The 20,074-nt window shown below is 36.0% G+C and overlaps 3 protein-coding genes across 5 annotated transcripts in view; all 3 read right to left on the bottom strand.

Moving 5' to 3' along the window:
• Positions 1-383: 383 nt before the first annotated feature.
• Positions 384-20,074, bottom strand: part of LOC149576134 (vesicle-associated membrane protein 721-like) — a 109,559-nt gene continuing 89,868 nt past the window's right edge. The window contains exons 4-5 of the mRNA XM_089816436.1: positions 939-1,001; positions 384-831 (exon numbers count right to left, since the gene is read on the bottom strand). Of these exons, the coding sequence (XP_089672562.1) occupies positions 688-831; positions 939-1,001 (207 nt within the window). The 3' untranslated portion in view covers positions 384-687. The remainder of the gene's footprint in view (positions 832-938; positions 1,002-20,074) is intronic.
• Positions 7,826-10,242, bottom strand: LOC149576136 (uncharacterized). 2 transcript variants are annotated; one of them, XR_016356135.1, is made up of 5 exons: positions 9,989-10,242; positions 9,719-9,871; positions 9,232-9,633; positions 8,722-9,126; positions 7,826-8,586 (listed from the first exon to the last, which is right to left on the bottom strand). XR_016356135.1 is itself a non-coding variant. In XM_089799666.1 (3 exons), the coding sequence occupies exon 3, from the start codon at positions 8,570-8,572 to the stop codon at positions 8,003-8,005; it is 570 nt and encodes a 189-aa protein (XP_089655792.1). In that variant the 5' UTR covers positions 8,573-8,586; positions 8,722-9,126; positions 9,232-9,570; the 3' UTR covers positions 7,826-8,002. The 2 variants fall into 2 exon arrangements, 1 of the variants encoding a protein (XP_089655792.1); XM_089799666.1 differs by lacking the exons at positions 9,719-9,871; positions 9,989-10,242 and having other exon boundaries at positions 9,232-9,570.
• Positions 10,213-11,823, bottom strand: LOC149576135 (uncharacterized). 2 transcript variants are annotated; one of them, XM_089798846.1, is made up of 2 exons: positions 11,188-11,823; positions 10,213-10,998 (listed from the first exon to the last, which is right to left on the bottom strand). In XM_089798846.1, the coding sequence occupies exon 2, from the start codon at positions 10,964-10,966 to the stop codon at positions 10,340-10,342; it is 627 nt and encodes a 208-aa protein (XP_089654972.1). In that variant the 5' UTR covers positions 10,967-10,998; positions 11,188-11,823; the 3' UTR covers positions 10,213-10,339. The 2 variants fall into 2 exon arrangements, with proteins under 2 accessions (XP_089654972.1, XP_089654287.1); XM_089798161.1 differs by having other exon boundaries at positions 10,213-10,995; positions 11,188-11,323.

The raw sequence follows: 20,074 nt of genomic DNA, 5'->3' as shown, positions 1-20,074 counted from the left end.
AGATCTGCAAATTTTCAATTTTTGGCATAGCGAGCCACAAAAGCAACACAAAAAGCAGAAGATACTTGAACAATCTGAGCTAGGAAGCAGCACATAAAACATGAACAGGGATTCCTGCATTCAAGTACAGACAGAAGAAAACGAAAAAACCTATGATCAATAAAAATTCTAGGTGCCCTATAAACATCAAAGAGGAACTGAACATAAATTGGTTTAAAAATATATTTACTTCAACAACTGGAATGATTACCTTTTTTCATTTGAATTCATTATCATGAAAACCAATGTAAGGTAAAATTTCGCAAGAGTTCAAAATCTAGAAATCTACATATGTGAAGTAATTTAATTTCTTTGTGCTAGAGTCGTGTAGCCTTTTTCCCACGTTTAAACTTTAATTGTACTTTTTTTTTCAAGCATTGAGGTCATGTCTACAAACTGATAAGAGAAACAAAGCCTTGATATTATACACTAAATACATTTACTAAGCAATTCCTGTAATCACAGGAATATACAAGACCCCCACCAAAAAGCACAAAATTTGAAATAATAGTATTTAAACACAAATAAATGGCAGATAAAATCCCCTCCCAAGAAAATTGATGTCAATATGGAAAGAAACGGTAAGAATACAGATGCTATGCATACCCTTACACCAATAGTTGAAATTGTACCAATACTTAAGAAGTGCTAGCATTTGAACCCTTTGCATATAGAGAGCCATATTATGAGAATCAAGACGATGACAATAGCAAGAACAATGAGCTTTATCTTCATATTCTGGAACCACATTTTCCTGCGTATCTGATTACCATTTCTCCGAAAGTCTTCTGCCTGTAATCATAACCGAAACAACTTTCAGACCACCTTAATATTCCTTCTAGGAACTTTTCCTTTGTTTGAACTACATAAACCCTCTAAAAATGAAAATGCATCCTAACCTCAGTCCGAAGGTTATCTGCCCTGTTTACCATTACAGAGATCGTCTCACCACGATCAATAACCTGCAATGCCCAAAGTCAGATCAATGTTTTTAGTAAGATGTATAGAAAATAACCATAATCTCAATAGTTATAACAATTTGGAAGTTAAAGAAGCTCATAAGATTCATTTATAAGCACTGGCATTGTTTAAATTAAAATGTCCTTTTTCATGGTTTCCCACCATGTCATAAAATCAAAGTGACTACAATGAACAAAAATCTTCCATCAACAGATTTATTTCTAAAAGCTTTCATCCATATTTCTTAGAATGTGCATCATAAAAAGTAATGTCAATTGAACCCATGAAGAGTTGAGAATGTTCTAAATACCATGTTAATGTTAAGGTTGTTTATCTAGGTACTTCTGAGGCTTCTATGTGAACAAAAATATTTTTATCTATCTTCAGTTCTTAGCAAAGTCAAATCAGCCCAACTATAATTGATAACCAATACCAGCTGAAGTTATAAACTGACCTTGTCTTATCTCACAGGGAAAGTATACAGTATCAAGCAGCTGCCAGAAATCTGCAATCTAATGCTTTACCAGTTGAGAAACGTACTTTGCAATCTCAAAATATAACAGGAATAGACTTTGCACCTAATCCAGACACTTGTTTCATGAGAAAACTAGTTTTTCATCACTCATTCAGTAAAATCATGGGCATTTGAAAATTTAAGCTTCAGCGTGTGAACTTGTTTCGGGTTGTTTCCATACATCGTTCTTGTGATATGAGATGGTCCAAAATGTCAGAGCTAGGATACTGTTTCTCTAAGCAAGCATGGAGCGGATATAACCAAAGCTGAACACTGCCTTTGCTCACAGACAAGCAATTATTCAAAGGCACAGGAGTAATGTTGTGAAGTGAACCTTTCCATCAACTAAAGTGAATTGTTCAATATGCTACATGAATTTTAACCATAACCATAACAACTTGAATTTTTCTCAGCCTAAATTATTTTCTTCAACCTAATTTTTACATTCATCTGTCTCAAGTTTTGTCATGGCATCATTTTATCCATCTTCGTGTAACCTTAGTAGTACATTGTGCATCATCCGTTTCTCATCTAACCAACTTCAGCGCCCTTGCTGTTAGGATCTGCTTGTTTCCTAACTGATATACTCGAACTTGGATCCATGAATTATCATGCTCATAGATGAAAAACTGACAAGTATTCACAAATCTAAACAGCTCATAACTTTATTCATAACACAGCCCCAAGCTTTATTAAAACACTCATCCGTGACTTGCATATAACTAACCAATTACTTGGCAAAACACTCAAAGTTTTGTCGGAAACACTTGATCATACATGTATGATATCATCTCGCCCAACAAAGTTTCACATCTTAAATCATTTTTTACTATTGTTTTCAGCAGTGATGTCACAAAAATTAGCAGGTGTTTTGAGTGCTCATTTCAGCTCTTACTCAGCTCCTAGTAGTAGCATTTTCAGCAGATTTAGAGGGGTGTGTTTTGTTTTTGTTTAGTGGGTTATTTCAAGGCATTTTTAGAAAGATGTTGGGGTTACGTTTTGTTCGTTTTTTAATTTATTGTTAGGTTTTTTAAGTGAATAGTTTTTTTTTTCTATTTTTTCGAAGTATTTATTGCTGAAAATGTTTTTATTTTACTTTTTTCCTTTTTTTTCATTTTGTTAAGATTTTTCATTTTTTTTGAGGAAAAAATGGCATCAGCAAGTAAAATAGCATGACAAGCCTAGGTATGGGAAACATACAATAACAACAACAACATATGGCAAGGTGATCTGCAACTATTGTAGAATGGATATGAAAGGAGATATAATTCACCTCAGATTATCACCTTGCACAAATCTATGGCCAAGATGTACCATTACACATGCGGTTTTGTATAGGGAGAAAAGTTAATCAAGGAAATAAGCCCTAAGTTCATCACATAGCCTAACACCTCAAGAGGATGTGATCAAGGAGAAGGATTCTTTCCAACCAATCCTCAAGGATGTTAAATCTTAGTAGGTCAATGCAATCCAAATGATAGCAGAGCACCAACTCAAACCAAGATCTAACGGTTATGAAGATAGATAAAAGAAGGCACTATGTCCTTGAGATCCAAGTAAATTACTTCTAAATCTATGAATAAGAATGCAAAGTAAAGAACATATTTCTGAATTGAGAAAAGCAAATAAGTACTTATCTTGAAAGAGTCAAGTAATTGAATGTGAATTTCTACTTGTTATGCTGCTCCTGTCGACGAACAGAGTTGGATTTGGGCCTAAAACTATCAAATTTCAAAACCCAAAAATCTTTTGTCCTAGCAAAGTCAACTTTTATAATAGTAGGTCAATGCAAACCAAATGACAGCAGAGCACCAACTCAAACCAAGATATAACGATTATGAAGATAGGTAAAAGAATGCACCATGTCCTTGAGATGGAAGTAAATTACTTCTAAATCTATGAATAAGAATGCAAAGTACAAATTTCTGAATTGACAAAAGCAGATGAAGTACTTATTTTGAAGGAGTCAATTAATTGAATTGGAATTCCTGCTTGTTCTGAGCAAAAGTGACTTTTCTTAGCAGGGAAGAAATATTTCACACTTTTGAAGTTCCATGAAAAGGGTATCCAAATCTGTACTTTATTTTGCCTTCTGGAATCTATTGATATCTGAAAATGGGGTGTTTTGGGTGGCTATTTTGCCTTACGGAATCTATTGATATCTGAAAATGGGGTGTTTTGGGTGGCTATGTAGGGGTTTGCCTTAGTCAACCCCCCGTTTTGGTGGTTTCCACCTCTATGGATAGTTGTTGAGTTAATAGTAATGTGTGTGATGCTCATGTATGAGCTTTGAATGTGCAATGCCAAAATATAAATCCCTAGATCCAAACCCTAGCATGAAGTTTGAATTGGAATGATGATGAAGTAACAATGCATAGATTTGAGGATAAGCTAGGAAGCATACCAAGCCCCCAAGGCTAAAGTAGTTTAAGCCATACTCATAATCCATATTTGTTACACCATGATTGAATCTTGAATGCTTAAATGATAGAATGGAATGTAGAAATGAAGAACTCTCTTTCTTCAAAGGATGTTTCCAAGCCTCCTTGCTTTCACCTTGCAAATGTACTAAGACAAATTGGGATGTCCACAATGGCTTGTCTAAATGAAGTATGTGCGTGCTTGCTTGCTCTTGCTTTCTTGATTGCTTGGGTGTGCTACCATTGCATGTGTGTCAAATGAAGCAATTGAGGGAGATTATAAAGGATTCTGAACTAACTTTGTCCCATCGACTAACTGGGCAAGAAACAAAGCCTTGGATCAACCCCTAATGTTGGGACTCAAAGGGAGGACTCAAAGTGGGACCCAAGAAAGGATGCATTGTGTCCCTGATTGAGTAGGGACACACCATGTCCTTGTTAATCAAGTGCAGCAATTCCTGGGACGTCCTCAAGATCCCAAAGCAGGTCTCGGAACTCAAAAATCATGTGTGAATTTCGAGGAAATCCCATTTCCATGCGGAAAAGGAGTTAAGATGATTGGAAGAAAAGAAAGGGGAGAACCTGAGTAAATAGATCCTACCTCAAGTTTTGCGTTATAAGATAGGAATGCCAAGGAGAACTTATTAGGTACTACCTAGATCCCATTTAAGAAAAAATATAAGGGAGATATGCCAATGCATTGTAAATGCAGATTTAACATTAAATCAATTAAATAGGTGCTAAATGGTCATAAATTGAAGTGCTTCCAATTCTAGATGGTACAGGTTCAAGGTTGAGAATGAAACGAAAACTTGGCTTGCATCTTATGATCAAAAGCAATAGAAAACAAAGAGCATGGTAGGAGCACTAATAAATATTACCTCTACAAAAAAAGAGTAAGATATAGAGGCATCTGCTTCTTCCAATGGGCCACAGATACAAAGATTAGGCAGTGCGGACTGCAGTAGCTCCAAATAACACTCTTTGAAGGAAACCTTCATTGTAAAGTATTGCATTGCAAGGAATAGGGAGTTGCAACATGAGGCCAAGTTGGTGCATACCAACTTTTGACGCTGTGACAAGTCCTTATTAGTAGTAGTTGGTCAACACATTAACCATAGCAGGTAAAGGTTCAAGGCACCAAGCGGTTACTAGTTCAGAAAGCCATTATTGCAGCATGTGGTCAATAACACAAACCCACTGGTAGATTAACAAACATAATTTTAGAAAAAGAACAGCAACTTTTCATCCAATGGAAGGAAAGATGATAGGAACCAAATATTAATCAACTTCCTTATGGCTTTGAAGAGGTCATTAGTGTTCTTAAAGTAAATTGAAAAATCCAGTTAAGTAAAAATGTCAAGACCTTGTCAAATGAGATGATTATGGAGATGATGGTGGAGACAATTGTCCAATTAATGACAAGACAATGCAGCTATGTATGTGTTAGCCCTGCTTTGTTTTGGAGCCCTTGCGCTACCTGTTATCAAAATAGTATGCGCCCATGCTGACTTATCAACTCAGCTACCTCCTGAAACATGGGATGAGCTTCCAGACTGTGGGCTCTGATAGTTTGAGATCTACCTCCAAAGAGGGTCAGTTCCCTTGGTAGTTACCTATTCTAACTTTTCCTACTGCTGTATGCTGAGAAAAGGGATGAAGATGTGAAATGAAACCTAAGACTAATGAGGCAATGCACCAAACTTATTTCAAGACCCACACTTCTACTCTGGAGACAATATGATTAAAAACTAAGTTACCATATTCGGTCACCTAGCACAAAAAACGCAAGCTGATTCACTGCATATGGGTATTCAGTTCGAAGTCGGCTCCAAATCGATATTTTATGAGGAATTCAGTGTACATTCTCTCAAAGGGACCCTAGTCGAATTTGCCATCTTTTGCAGCGTTGGAATAGTCAACACGTGCCCAAAACAAAATTCCATCAATTTTGACGAATATGAAATGCATGTCAGGGGAGATTTATCGTTTATAGCTTTATAACTTTTATTTTAATTGTCAACAAGCTATTAATTGTCTGCCGGGATATATGCTTGAAAAGTCCTTTACATTTGCTGAGTTAAGCTTCTTGCTTCCTGTCCGCACAATAAGATTGTATTCATTGTGCAGAGAAGGAATTTTGTTTTGTCTCCAAGTGATGTGTTTCTACAGAAGTTGAGTAATAACACTGTCTCCAAATCTTTGAAATGTTTCCAGGAAATAGGCAAACTCGTTATAAGTCAGACGTTTGGGGAATGAGCAGTTAAAATTTGTCTGGAGATGCCACGTAAAAAGGGGTTCACACTGCTTATTAGATTATTATGATTACTGTTTGTTTATTATTGTTAAAGATTAGTTGCCTGCCTGATATAAAGAAGTTGAAACTAAACTATCAACCAACAAATATATATATATATAACTTGGCTTCTCTTTTAAGTGTGTTTTGAAGATAAAACAAATATATATATATATCTTGTATGAACGAACCCAAAACGAATCGAACCCAGCCCAAAAAAAATTCGAGCGAATGTCCAACCCAAATATTGAACCCGCATACGAACCAGAATCTGAACCAGCAACTTAGATTAAAAATTTAAACCATAACATAGACAACTGAAAATTTCATATCTCTATGCAAAAGTGTTTCCCAACTAGGTTCAATATGTCAAGGGCAGCAGTTAGAAGAAGCTGGAAATTTTATTGCAACTTAAACCCTATCTTAGGTTAAATACAAGTCATGAACTACAAAATATATATCTTTCTGCACAAAGGCAATGAAGATAGGACAGAAATCAAGGGGAAAATGACATCACCACAAGACTACATCAACCATCTTGAAGAAAATTTCACAATGAAACAGCTTTAAGAAACGGTTTATCTTTTTTTATCAAGAGGGTGTTACAACAGCACACAAGCTTGAAAATACTTGTTTCTCTGTCTGGATCTCAGTTACAATTAGTTAGAACACAGAAATAGAAAAGAAAGAGCCGAGTTTTAGGTTAGAATCCTTCATCCAAAAAATGCAAGTACTGGATGAAAATCTGCCCTTAGGCCTCCTAATATGCTGTCTATTAGCTTGCTGAGCTATGGGAACATGTGTTACCTTCATAGGTGCCCAGCTGAGTGGTCCCTATTTTTCAGCTACTTAAAGCACTCCCAAGGTGGTGGTTAAATGAAGAAAAAATGTTGCTTTGAACTTATCTAGTAGCCAAGGCTCCTTGAACAACTCATAGGTGCTCTCAGCTGCCTTAAAGTGGTTCAAACTGCCTCCTAAATCCTCTCAATTTGTTGAACAAGTTACCTAACTGCCCAAGATGCTCTCCAACTGCTGGTTACTTACCTTTACTCTTTCAAACTATTGCCACCTCAATTGCATATTATAAGGGCACCAGTAAAAAAGAGGTAAAAAATGAGAACAAGTCTAGGAAGGCGTGGGATATCCTCCATGATCAATATTTGTCGCGTTTATCAGCTACAGCTCCTTCATCCTATATTTCTGCATTTGGTTTTCTGCTTCAGGAAATTTAAGAACCTCGCCTTGCTTTATGCTTATAAACTTGGTATTAGGCCTGCAACCTTGTATTTCACCTGCCATGGTTCATATCTCTGTCTTGACCAAAGTAACAAGAATCGGAATCGGATCGGAATCGGCAAGGAAAAATCGAATCGTGAATCGGCAATGAATCGGCAAATTTGAAAAAACCCTTTAAAATTAAAGATTTTAACAATTTAAAACTTATTTCATGCACCCTTTATTGAATATAACTTAAACACACTATAACATCATCAAATAGAAGTTAAAACTTAACATACATAAACATGGAACATAAAATCCATCACATATGTAACTATGTTATCTAAAATGTAAATTGTAGGCTAGCTGAAGTAAATAGAAATCAAATGATCACAATGATTTAAATCATAGAATGTATGTAAGATGATCCATAAGACATCAAATCATAAATGTATGTAAGAATCTAAGATGAAGATCCATGAAAGTTTGAAACATATGTCTATCAATGATTCAGTATCAATATCTATAAACAAAATATAAAAACAAGGCTCCAACTCAAGCCTGAGACTCATAGTCATCATCATCATCCTCAACATCATCCTGAAGCTCGGCTGCAGCCTCAGCCTCAGCCTCTGAGTATCCAGTCTGCCTAGTAGCAAGGCGTCTAATGTAGGTCTTAGAGGACTGCCGAGCCATATCTCCCGCATGTAAGATGGGCTCATGAACGTCGCTAGGGCCTGTGCCTGTGCGTGCACGTGTGCGTCTACCAATGCCTAAAGAACGTGCTCTAGCTGCCTCAGCCTCTATATCCACCTGGTCAACCCACACACGGTCTTCCTCAGTGAAGACTGGATGCACAACCTCTGTGAGCCACTCTGATTCTGGATCAATCTTCTCCAGAATGATCGGAGAGGAGTCAGTGCCCAAAATCTGTTTGATCCTAAGACGGAGGTTGTAATGAACAAAGACAATATCATTCAACTTCTGCACTGTAAACCTGTTTCTCCTCTTCGAATGGATGTGCTCGAACATGGACCAACTGCGCTCACATCCAAAAACGCTGCTTGGCTGACTCAGAATACGAATGGCAATTTTTTGAAGTTTTGGGGTTGTGGCCCCAAACATTTGCCACCATCTATCTGCAATAAGGGAAAAATTGAAAATAGAAACAATTAGTCTCATTTACAAATTACAAGTTAACTCTAAAATTACATAATCAACTTTAAGATTAGAATCTAGATTCATGAACATTGAATATATTATTTAATTTTTACCTGGTTATAGTGTTGTCTAAGCATTTATGGCCATCCTGCCAGAGAAAAGTGGCCCCTCTTTATTGTTGAACTGGTCTAGCTCAACAATCGCAGCAACGCTATCTTCATCGCTACTCAACCTCTGAATCACTGTGTATAAGCCAGTGAGAACCTCCGCATCCGCCTTGAACTCAGGACGGAAACGATATGCCGGATTCAGAAAGTAAGCTGCTGCATGGATGGGTCGATGGAGCTGATTCTGCCATCTCCTATCGATGATGTCCCAAATAGAGCCATACCTCTCCTGCACTCCTGCATATTGAGCTCTGATGGCCTCCTTGGCCCTATCCATGCCCTCATAAATGTAGCCCATAGAGGGCTTCTCCCCATCAGCAGTTCGTAGCAAAGCTACAAGGGGCTCAATGACTTACATATAAAGTAAAACAAAAAACTTGAGTCAAAACTTAAATATAAAATAATATAACTTAAAGTAAAACTAAAATACTAAATGTTAAATTGCAATAAATTTACCTGCAGGATTTCTCTAGCGGGTTTCCAAAAACCATCCTCATCAAATATGCAATCCGCCACATCTATCCCTACAGTGGTCGTAGCATAGGAAGAGGAAATCCACTCCCGCCCAACAAACATGCTCCTCAATTCATCCCTTGATGTCAACAAGGACTGCAAGGTGATGAAATTCGAGGCAAACCTCGTGATACTTGGGCGAGCTAACTCTTTGCCTTCTGTGTACTTCCTCATTGTGCTAAGGACAAATGAATGATTATAAATGAATTTGCATATGTTTTTTTGCCCTTTCCACACATGACTTGACAAACTCAAGTTTGTCAATTTCCTCCAACATGAGGTCAATGCAATGTGCCGCACAAGGGGACTAAAATATGGTGGGGTGCCTCTCTATCAAAAGTTTACCTACAACAATTTTAAGTCAATTAGAAATTCAAATTTCAAAATTCAAATAAATTTATTTTCAAAACTTGAAAAGTTAAAAGTTTACCTGCAGCAACATAACTTGCTGCATTATCCGTCACCACCTGGATCACATTTTGTTCTCCCACCTCTGCTATGACTTCCTCAATAGCCTCACATAAGTATGTGGCATTTTTTACATGTGCGGAAGCATCAATGGATTTGATGAACATGGTATATCCTACAAGTAACAAAACAACGAATTAGAATATTAAAATTAAATGGATCATCAACAAATTAGCATTCAACAAATCAAAATTTACAATTATGTATGTAGGAAAGTAGAATGATCAATTACCTCCACAAGATACAAGAAAATTGAGGAGTGTTCTATTCCTCCTATCTGTCCAACCATCAGTCATGATGGTGCAACCCTTTGCAATCCACTCCTTTCGGTTCTCCTCGAGCTCAGCCCTCATGTCCTCTACCATCTCATCCAAGAGGTATCCGCTCAACTTAGCCTCAGTTGGGGCTTTAAACCCCGGACCACAAATAGCAACCACATCTATCATGCTCTGCCAATAAGGAGCCCTGTCACAAATAAAAATTTAGATGTCAAAGACTCAAATTATAAAACAAGTAAATATAATTAAAGTTTTACTTTTACTTTTAATTTTAACTTTAAAGAAAACAACGAAAAAAGAATCAATTACCTGGCTGCAATAAATGGAATGTTGCAAAAGTACCAAAATTTGCATATCTCCTTTCTGGCAGCATCATGAATTTCCTTGTTCAAACCCATGCCCTCAAGCGTGGGTTGGGAACCAGGAGTAGTGCGGGGCACAAAGTAACTATCCATTCTGTTTTTCCGCACTCTAGGCTGCAATAGGTTGGTGTGGGACTCTGTCTCAGTATGTGACCAACTAGCACTAGCACGAGCAGAAGAACTAGGATAAAAAGGAGGCCTAGAAGAACCCTCTCCAACACAACCTACAGATGCAGAAGCTGATGCAGATGCAGATGCAGATGTGGATGCGGCTGCAGATGCGGATGCGGGAACATGGGAGCCAATACCCCTTAACCCTTCAAGTTGCATTTTCCTATTGGCTTTGTCTTTTTCAATTTTTTTTAATGCCATTAAGCAAGTGCGTTTTGCCTCAGGAGTTTGGTGAGTGCAAATTGTAACATCGTGTCCAGGTATAGTAGCAATGTGGTATTTCAATCTATAAATACCCCCAGAAGTTATTTTTTCTTTACAAAAAATACATTTTGTTTGATATTTGGTTCTTCCAGGAAACTCTTCGTTATATTTCCAACATTCATCTTTTCTACCCATTGCGAATTTGCAAAAAATGAAAGCAAAGGCTGCTGCAATAAAAAATTATATGTAAAATATCAAAGTTTGAAGCTAATAAAAGCTACAAAACAACAAACCCTAGTTTGCAACTTAGTAAAAATAAAGAACATTCAAGATCTAAACTAAAAATCTTGAAAACTATAAAAATTTAACAAAAAATGCATAATACACTAACATGCAAAAAAAAAAAGAGCACTTACCTCTTGCAAATGAGTTGAGGAGTGTTGAGATTGGCTCCCTAATGCTCCCAATGCAATTGATGGCCTCCCCAAATGGATTGCTGATCTCTTTTGTGCTCTTTCTTCTTGCCGGTTAGAAACCTATGGCTTTTCTTTTCTCTTCTTCTCTCTCACTTTTCCTCTCTTCTACTCATGTTAAACAAATAGAAGGCCCTTTAGGGTTATAACAAAGAGAATAGGTCAAAAACAAAGTAAAAAAAAAGGCAATTTTTTTAAATTTTACAACTCTATACTTTATTGGCCGCGGGTGATTCATGCCGATTTTTCCAGGCGATTCATGCGATTTTTTGGATGAATCGCCTGAATCGGCGATTCACCTGAAGAAATCGGCAATGGCGATTTCCGACTCCAAAAAAATCGCCATTGCTAAATCTAATCGCTGAATCGCCGATTCAGGCGATTTTATGGCGATTCTCGTTACTCTGGTCTTGACAGAATTTATTTCCATTAAAACCTGTCATGAGGACCTACTCTCTTGTGTCCACCCTCCTCCTTGACTGTACCTTACCCTATCACTTGCCACTGTTTACTTCCATCAAGAACTTGGTTATTATCACTTAAACTTTCTATTCTCATGAGCCCTATCATCACTGCACTCTAACATGAGATATTTATATACGCATATCAAGACCTTTTACCAAGGTTACACGGGTACACATACCCAGACCCCTAGTACACATACCAGGTACTGGTACGCGTATCCCATATGGGTACTTGCCTGGGTATGTACCCTGCAGCCAGAAATGCCACATCAGATCACAAACTTTTCCCCCTTGCAAAACATTAAAATAAACTGCCACATAGATTAAGATGTCTGATTTTTGTTTCAATTTTTCATTTACATATCAGTTTTCTGTTTATCAAGCTTAATTCAATATGTAATCAATTTGAACTTTGAAACTTTAATACATTATTGATTAACAATAAACTACAAAACTTTTTCTGATTTTCACTGTTCAAGTTAGAACTAGAAGTTTATCATTTGCAATGTCATTATAAGATTTATGATCTCGTTCATATTTAAAGTTTTCCTTATTTGTTATGCATCTAAAGTTTAAACACTCAGCATATGTATTATCACTCATAACTCGTAATTTCAGATTTGTTGTTTTGAAAACTTAATGTCATGACTGATGACTCATATTTTCAGTTTTTCTCTTAAATATCAAAATTATATTGAAAAAAAAAATTAGGCATGCCATGTACCCCAGTCCCCTGTTTTGAAAAAATACTCGTACCCGTACCCATACCCCTACCCAAAGTACCCAAGTACCCCCATACCCATGCAACCTTTTCTTTTACATTGGACATTAAACAAGCTCTCACTATCTTTACATTTTTACTCCCCATCTTTAAGGACATCCAAGTTTTATGGACTGTTGTGTGCTTTCCATAGCCCAGTTCGAAATTTCAAAATGTAATAGTTCGAACTTTGAACCTTTGATATGTTATTGATTAACAATAAAATACAAAAACTTTTTCTGATTTTCACTTTTCAAGTTAGAACTAGAAGTTTATCATTTGCAATATGTCGTTATAAGATTTATGATTTTGTTCATATCTAAAGTTTGCCTTATTTGTTATGCATCTAAAGTTTAAAAATTCAGCATATGTATTATGACTCATAACTCGTAATTTCAGATTTGTTGTTTTGAAAGCTCAATGTCATGACTCATGACTCATATTTTCAGTTTTTCTATTAAATATTAAAATTATATTGAGAAAAAAAATTAGGCACGCCACGTACCCCTGTCCCCTGTTTTGAAAAAAAAAGCCATACCCGTACCCATACCCCTATCCAAAGTACCCAAGTACCCCCATACCCATGCCTTCTGCATTGGAGACTAAACAAGCTCTCACTATCTTTACCTTTTTACTCCCATCTTTAAGGACATCCAAGTTTTATGGACTGTTGTGTGCTTTCCATAATCTCTACCCTTGAGATCTATCTTCATTCTTTGTTTCTTTCAAAGATCTCTCTCCAACCTTTATGCCATAAGGCCTGCCCCTTCCATATAACTGTAATTAAAGTTTTTTTATCAATAGACTGTCATCATGTAATGTTTCCAACTGCCCTCTATAGCAGACACAAGAGTTCACACTATGAGAACATATCTACCCAAGACTGTCCCTCTGCTCATTTGCTGCTTACATCTTTTAAACCCTTGGAACAGTACCACATACTGTTATGTCATCTTAAGTTGTTGACAGTCTTTGTGTCATGGTTTTCATCTCCCCATAGCCTATGATGACTGTTCTAGAGCTTACTCTTCCATTTACTGTCATGTAAGACTGTACTATGTCACTATTTATTGACACTGTGTCTCATGTAATACATCACCATCATAGGGCTGCTATGTGTGCTTTTTAAAAAGGCTTCTATTCAATTTGCTGTCTTGTGAAGTTCTTTTTACACATCCGCCTCTACGAGGACCTGGCTAATGACCTTAACAAGGATTTCATAGCTTTTCCTTCCAGTAGTGTCCCACAGTTAACTTCCCCTTGCATAAAGTTATTTAACCTTTAGTTTGCCAAAAACAGTCTCTAACATCCATCACATATCTTTCCATAAATTATCATTAATAACCTTTCCCTAAGTGTCACTCAATGTTTTTTTTATCACTGTCAACAAGTTTTGGACCACTGCTATAATGACTGTCCTCATTTCCATGTGAATGTTTAGGCTTCGCCATAGGTTTTCTCTTTTCAATGATTTAAGGCATAAGCAGGTAAAAAACATTATCATGTTCTAAGGACTGCCATCTACTCAGTGCCAGCTGTATCTTAGAATGACTATGATCTTATTACTCTACCTTCTTGTTGATACTCTGTGACACTTTCCTTGATTCGTCATAAGGGATCACTGTCCTTTGCTTTCATGACTTTCCATGCATTACACTATACTTTTCATGAATATGCCTGTAATCAGTGTACGATACCTATTGTTATGCTTGATAATATTGGTTATCTGGCAATGTATTAATTATCCGTATAAAGTTGGTTTCCACCTTCGGGAGTTACAAGTGTCAGTTAGTTGATGTTTGTGCTTCTCTTGGAAATCTTCAGGTCCTTTAAATATGTTGTGTATTGTCAAGGAAGGGAGTATGGAGTAGCCAGATAAACTGTAATTCTTAGCCATCTCTGATCATTTTCTCCGTAAATAATTTCATGAATGAATAAGGATATATTTTACTCATGTATCTGGTATGCACTGTCATCTTTACAACTACTTAAAGTATTTAATTTATCAGATATAGCAGAAAACATTTGGTGTCATTAAAGAGATCAGATCAAGATTGTGTGATTCATGTCCTTAGATGCCAATAAAGGCAAGAAGAGGCCACGAGGTGGGCAAGAACAAGTGATGAGGCAATCTTCAAGGATTCTAAAACAGAGAGAATGAAGAAGATTGCAAGAAGCATTTGAGGAAAATCCAATCAAATGATTCCCAAGTCAAAGCCCTTCCAAAGAACAAAGTAAAAGCCGAAGTGTTAGCTTAAGTTGTAGTCACATGATAAGGAAACCATCTAGCAATGAAGTCAAATCATACATGTAGTGAGTGGAAGGAGTTTGCGAGAAACTCATCACTCCCAAACGAAACATATCCCAACCTTGCTAACAAGCAAACAACCCAATCATATAGTCAACATCGAACAAGGAGTGTGAAGAAGGAAATCCAAAACTAGTAGACATATTCCCCTGCATTAAAAAATCTGTCCATGTTAGGCGAACCCACAATTGAAGGATCCTAATTAATGGCCCTTGGTTGAAGGGAGCATGTGAACAAGTCAGAGATTCAAAGTACCTTAGGTGTTGGGGATGGATGATACATGTGGCTTAGAGTGTAGCAAAAGCACCAAAACATAGGGATCAAACACTCCACCCAAGTCTACCACACAAGGGAGTACGCAGGTGAGGAAGATGGTGACTCCTCTAACAAGTCTAAATGCGGACCGAAATAAACTGCCAAAGCTCATGGGGAATGGGTCTAGAGATCCTACAAGGCACTGCAAGACATATGAGACTATTTCGATAGCAAGTGGTGAGGAGGACGACTATTGGTTGACAGCATTTCCAACAACACTACAAGGTATACTCATTAACTAGTTTACATAACTGAATGCTTCATCCACAACCTTCTAGGATGCATTGAAGAAGGTATTCGAGGATGAGTTGAAAGTGTTGCAAGACAACAATGAGATCCTCACCAACACTTACAACACCAAAAAATTGAACTATGAGAACATACAAGTGTACAATCATAGACTCAAGGAATTGTCAGTACAATTGGAGAACCAACAATGGGCTAACTGAAGAAACATTGGATTATCGAGAGATCGATCCCTTTGCTAAGGAAAAAAACAGTGGCACCTATGTCATCGTGTATTGATACTTATAATCGAGCAATGGACATTGAGAGTAAAAACAAAACATCCTCCGAAGGCAAGAGGAAGACAAGGGATGATAAGAGCACTGAAGATAGCAACGATGATGAATCAACAACAGCCCAGCCACTATGGAAATACTTTCCTCGTTCCTCATAAAGCATAACTGTACTTTGTTTTTGTGACTGTACATGCATTACACTATACTTGCCATAAATATGCCTATAATCAGCATACAATTCGTTGAGAAATTTAGCCTCATAGTGAATTGAAGAAAATTCCATATGTAATATATGTTAATATATATGTGTGTGTTGATGGATTTATGTTGATGTCTGTAAATATGCCATTCCAAGAATATCACATTGAGATGATATATCTCCATATGCTTGAGAGCATTTTGTGTTCCATAACAAATCCTCCCTAGCTAAGAGGGAGTGTTAAGATTATAGCTACAGTCGAATTGATTTAATCGTAAGATACAATGTTGATTTATATATATATATATATATATATATATATATATATATATATATATATTATAATTATACTACATATATATATAATATTGTAAATATATATTATATTATGTGTGTGTGTGTGTGTGTGTGTGTGTGTGTGTAATACATATCTATTATATATAATACATATGTTATATTGTTAATATATATTAACTAATAATGATTAATCATAGAGACATGTCTCTTCATGTCTCCTCCTCTTATATTTATAAGAGATAGGGATCTGCATTTGGAACATATCAATTACATTGGCCATATTATTACATCTGCAAAAAAGATCCATTTTACCTAACATGGTATCAGAGCCTAGTTGCAAATGTAAAACGATTTCATCATAATCAAGAAGAAAATAAAGTGAGCAAGGAAATATAACGATATAAGGAGAATACAACTTATTACTATATTGAAGATCGAAAAAGTTTTGGCCGAGAAGAAGCAATCAGTAGTGAGGAAAAGAGAAAAGATGTATAGCTACATATGTATCAACAAAGAAATCTAATCAACATACTCCTTCCTTAGTCATTCAGAAGTATAAAAATATTAAAAGGATATATTACAGTCAAGCGAAATCTATAATTCAGATACAAATTCAGTTCATACTGCACATGATTACCATGAGAATTCCCATCATTCAATTGGTTTATAATCAACATATAATGTGACTTTAGTGATCGAAGGACCAACTACGACAATTCTAAGCCACATTAATCAACTCATATGCCTGAGGAATAGATTAAGCCATACTTGTCATTACTATGGTGACTAGAGTATGTAAAGATCACGGTAGCAACTAAAATGAGGAAACATTTGCTCAGAGGTATTATTCATCATAATCTGAACATACAAATTGAAACTACTAACAACTATTGAATGAAATTATTCCTGAGATATATAAGGTGTGGCTCGGAAGATATCGTGCGTATATAATCTTTATAATAAACCATCAACCACATGGACTGCGGCAAATATAATATGGTGACAATTTAAGATGGATAATCAAAATAGTTGTGAATTGGCTAGCAATAGACAAGCATTAGTAACTGCAGAATGCATGCAATAACAACAGTGAAAGGATTTAGGGACTATAAAGCATTTAGGCTGCCTGTTTACACAAATTCAGTACGCAAAGTTTTGCAACAATTGCACTGTATCAAACCCGTTGTTTATGCATCCACCCAATAACACTATGATTACAGCATGGTAAGGTGAAAATATTCAATGCATTCTCTGCTGGGTTCTCATGAACTCCCCCAAGATACTTTATTCACAAATGATAAAGTATATTTTGTGATTTGATTGAAGGCAATTTCTGAAATCATTAAAATATCTTGTTTATGGTTTGATATTCCCAACTATAGTATATGACAAAGATCTTCCACCTGCCGTTGGTCATCTCCTTTGTATTCTGCTTGTTATGCATATTTAGTACTCTGAAGCGTATTTATCTCTTTACATTAATCAAATATATTTATCCTCAATCATGAACAACTAGCAAAGGACAAACACATACATTCAAAGACCCATTAGTATTTGGCAAGATACATGGAACCAAGTAATGACGAAGGAATGTGGATTATCATCGAATGAAATATATATTAAAAGATACCGATAATGGTGACCTCTACAGTGCATATTATCGAGTAATGATGCCAAAACAAGATACTCTATATAAGGAAGCTCACAAATATCAATTATGACAATAAAGGTATGAAAAAATGTTCGTAGACAAATAATGAAAGAAATTTTGACAAATTAGCCATTGATAATGACTATCAAATTCACAATTATCCAATACAGCAGGAAAATATATTCAAATGGAAAGAAAAAGAGATATTGGTGACTCATCTTATTCATCAATCAAACCCATGTTCCCAATGAGAAGAATTACAAAAGGGAAGAGAAGTATCCTAGAGACATCAACATGCAAAGCATGGACCTGAAGATCCAGTCAGCACTATATATAAGATATTAAGCGGATGGCTATGAGGAATTCATCAAGATGTTGAGATTGTTAATACCGATTTTAACTTCAGGAGAAAGCATGATTGTATCAAAGTAAATCACTACAGATGAGGAATGGACAAGAACAACTAAGAGGACTATCTGTGAAGGTTGAATTGCAGAGATATGGATGATTTCTAGAAAAGATATTAAGTGCATGATATTGTAGATAAGTATTCACATCAACGATTATGTTACCGCTAAATTTTGGAATTAAAATGCCTACCCATATACAGACTTGCAGAAAGATGTCGTCAGGAAACAATAGAGAGGGAATGATCATCATACAAAAAATGTCAAACCAAGTCAGAAAATGGGGAGATATATTTTATATCTAAAATTTTAATAATTTCTACTCATATAATTGTCACACACCCTTTGTGAATGATGAATCATATCATTAATTAGCTCTCATGATCAACAAATTAGAATCATAAGACGAAAAGATTTTGAAGTAGAACTTTGGGTATGTGGAAGGCATATGAAATTACCTGCCTTGCCTACCCTTGCCTACCACATAACTCTAAGGTGAGGAATGTAACACAAGTGTTCCCAACATACGTCAATAGTACTATATTGATCTACCCACAAACTGGATGAGGTACCAACACTCCAATAAAGATTCATACATGAGGCACAATCATACTCAATCAAGATATTGGTGAATTGTGGACGAGTTTGAGAAAATGGAAAGACATATTCACTTCTATTGTTAAGCTAAATGAATGTTTGGACCTTCAATGGACAAAAAGAGCAAGTTGGAACTTATAAGGAGTTGTCATTATTCAAAAAAATATATAAGAATGAGTGGAAATTTTACATTGTGGGGGGAATAATAGTCAATGTTCCATTCCCACTTCAACCTTATTTAGAAGGGAGATGTTCCATTCTAAAATAATCTAAGAAGAAAATTTTTGAATCTTCATGTACAGATAAATATTCTTATCTTTTACATTTATCTACTCTTTGTAGTCTCTCTTTTATTTGTAATTCTATACATACTATAAGGGTTATTTCCCTTGATCTTTTCCTTTGTATTTGAGGATATTCTTATAGGAAAAGAAGGTTGGTACTTTACATATGCTACCAAATATTGTGTATACTCAATCTAATGACAGTAGCTCCAAAGACCCTAATGATCAAGATGGATAAAGTGAGGCTCTTGAAACATCTTTGATGATTGAGATTATGAGATTCTTCTACATTAAGAGGAAGTATGACACTTCTTCTAAGGTAATGCGGGAGCTTAGAAAATTAATACTTAGAGGAAGTCTAGAAATACATGTGTATGACTACATGATTTTGATGGGCCTACCCCTGCATACATCATTAGAAAGTAAATGACTTATCACTAGAAAATCAAAAGATTGATATCAAGTTCAGAGTGAGTCCGACAGGCATCCTTGGGTGGAGAGTTTTTGAAGTAACTAGAGGACCTGACTTCCCAGGTTCGATGTTTAGAGAGAGAATTTTGAGATGCAATCCTTTGTAAATGATATCTTTTCTATGAGGAGAAGTTCTAAGTAAAATTTATTGTAATGTATTCTTCTCTATGAGATAGAATTGAGGTGAACGCCTTTGTACCACCCTCTGACTTGGTTCATGGCAGTTACTATTTCACATATGATATGTAATGAAAGGTAACAATCTTTCATTGACATATATAAAAAGAAGGTAACCATTGTAAGGTGACGATCTTATAAATGGTAGACTTGTTATCATGACAAACTTCATTAAGTTGTTGTCCCAGAGTGTTGGAAGTCATGATAACAAACATGTCAACCAAAAGGTAACTATTGTAAGGCGATGACTTTATCAATAGTTGATCAATCTCCTAACACCAAAATGTGTTGGAGCAAGTGTTGTCATGGTTCTTTGGGTCGGATTTTACCGAACACCTTAATAACCAACTTATCATGGCTCTTCGGACCGGATTTTGCT

The sequence above is a fragment of the Cupressus sempervirens genome, chromosome 1 (genome assembly GCF_028749045.1).
Source record: "Cupressus sempervirens isolate cs-2001-9-10 chromosome 1, ASM2874904v1, whole genome shotgun sequence".
NCBI lineage: Eukaryota > Viridiplantae > Streptophyta > Pinopsida > Cupressales > Cupressaceae > Cupressus > Cupressus sempervirens.
The sequence above is the reverse complement of the archived record's forward strand: the minus strand, read 5'-3'. Positions and strand labels throughout refer to the sequence as shown.

Bases quoted from the DNA above. Each gene is read 5' to 3' on its own strand.
- LOC149576136 (XM_089799666.1), bottom strand. From the start codon at position 8,572: ATGTTTGGGGCCACAACCCCAAAACTTCAAAAAATTGCCATTCGTATT.
- LOC149576135 (XM_089798846.1), bottom strand. From the start codon at position 10,966: ATGGGTAGAAAAGATGAATGTTGGAAATATAACGAAGAGTTTCCTGGA.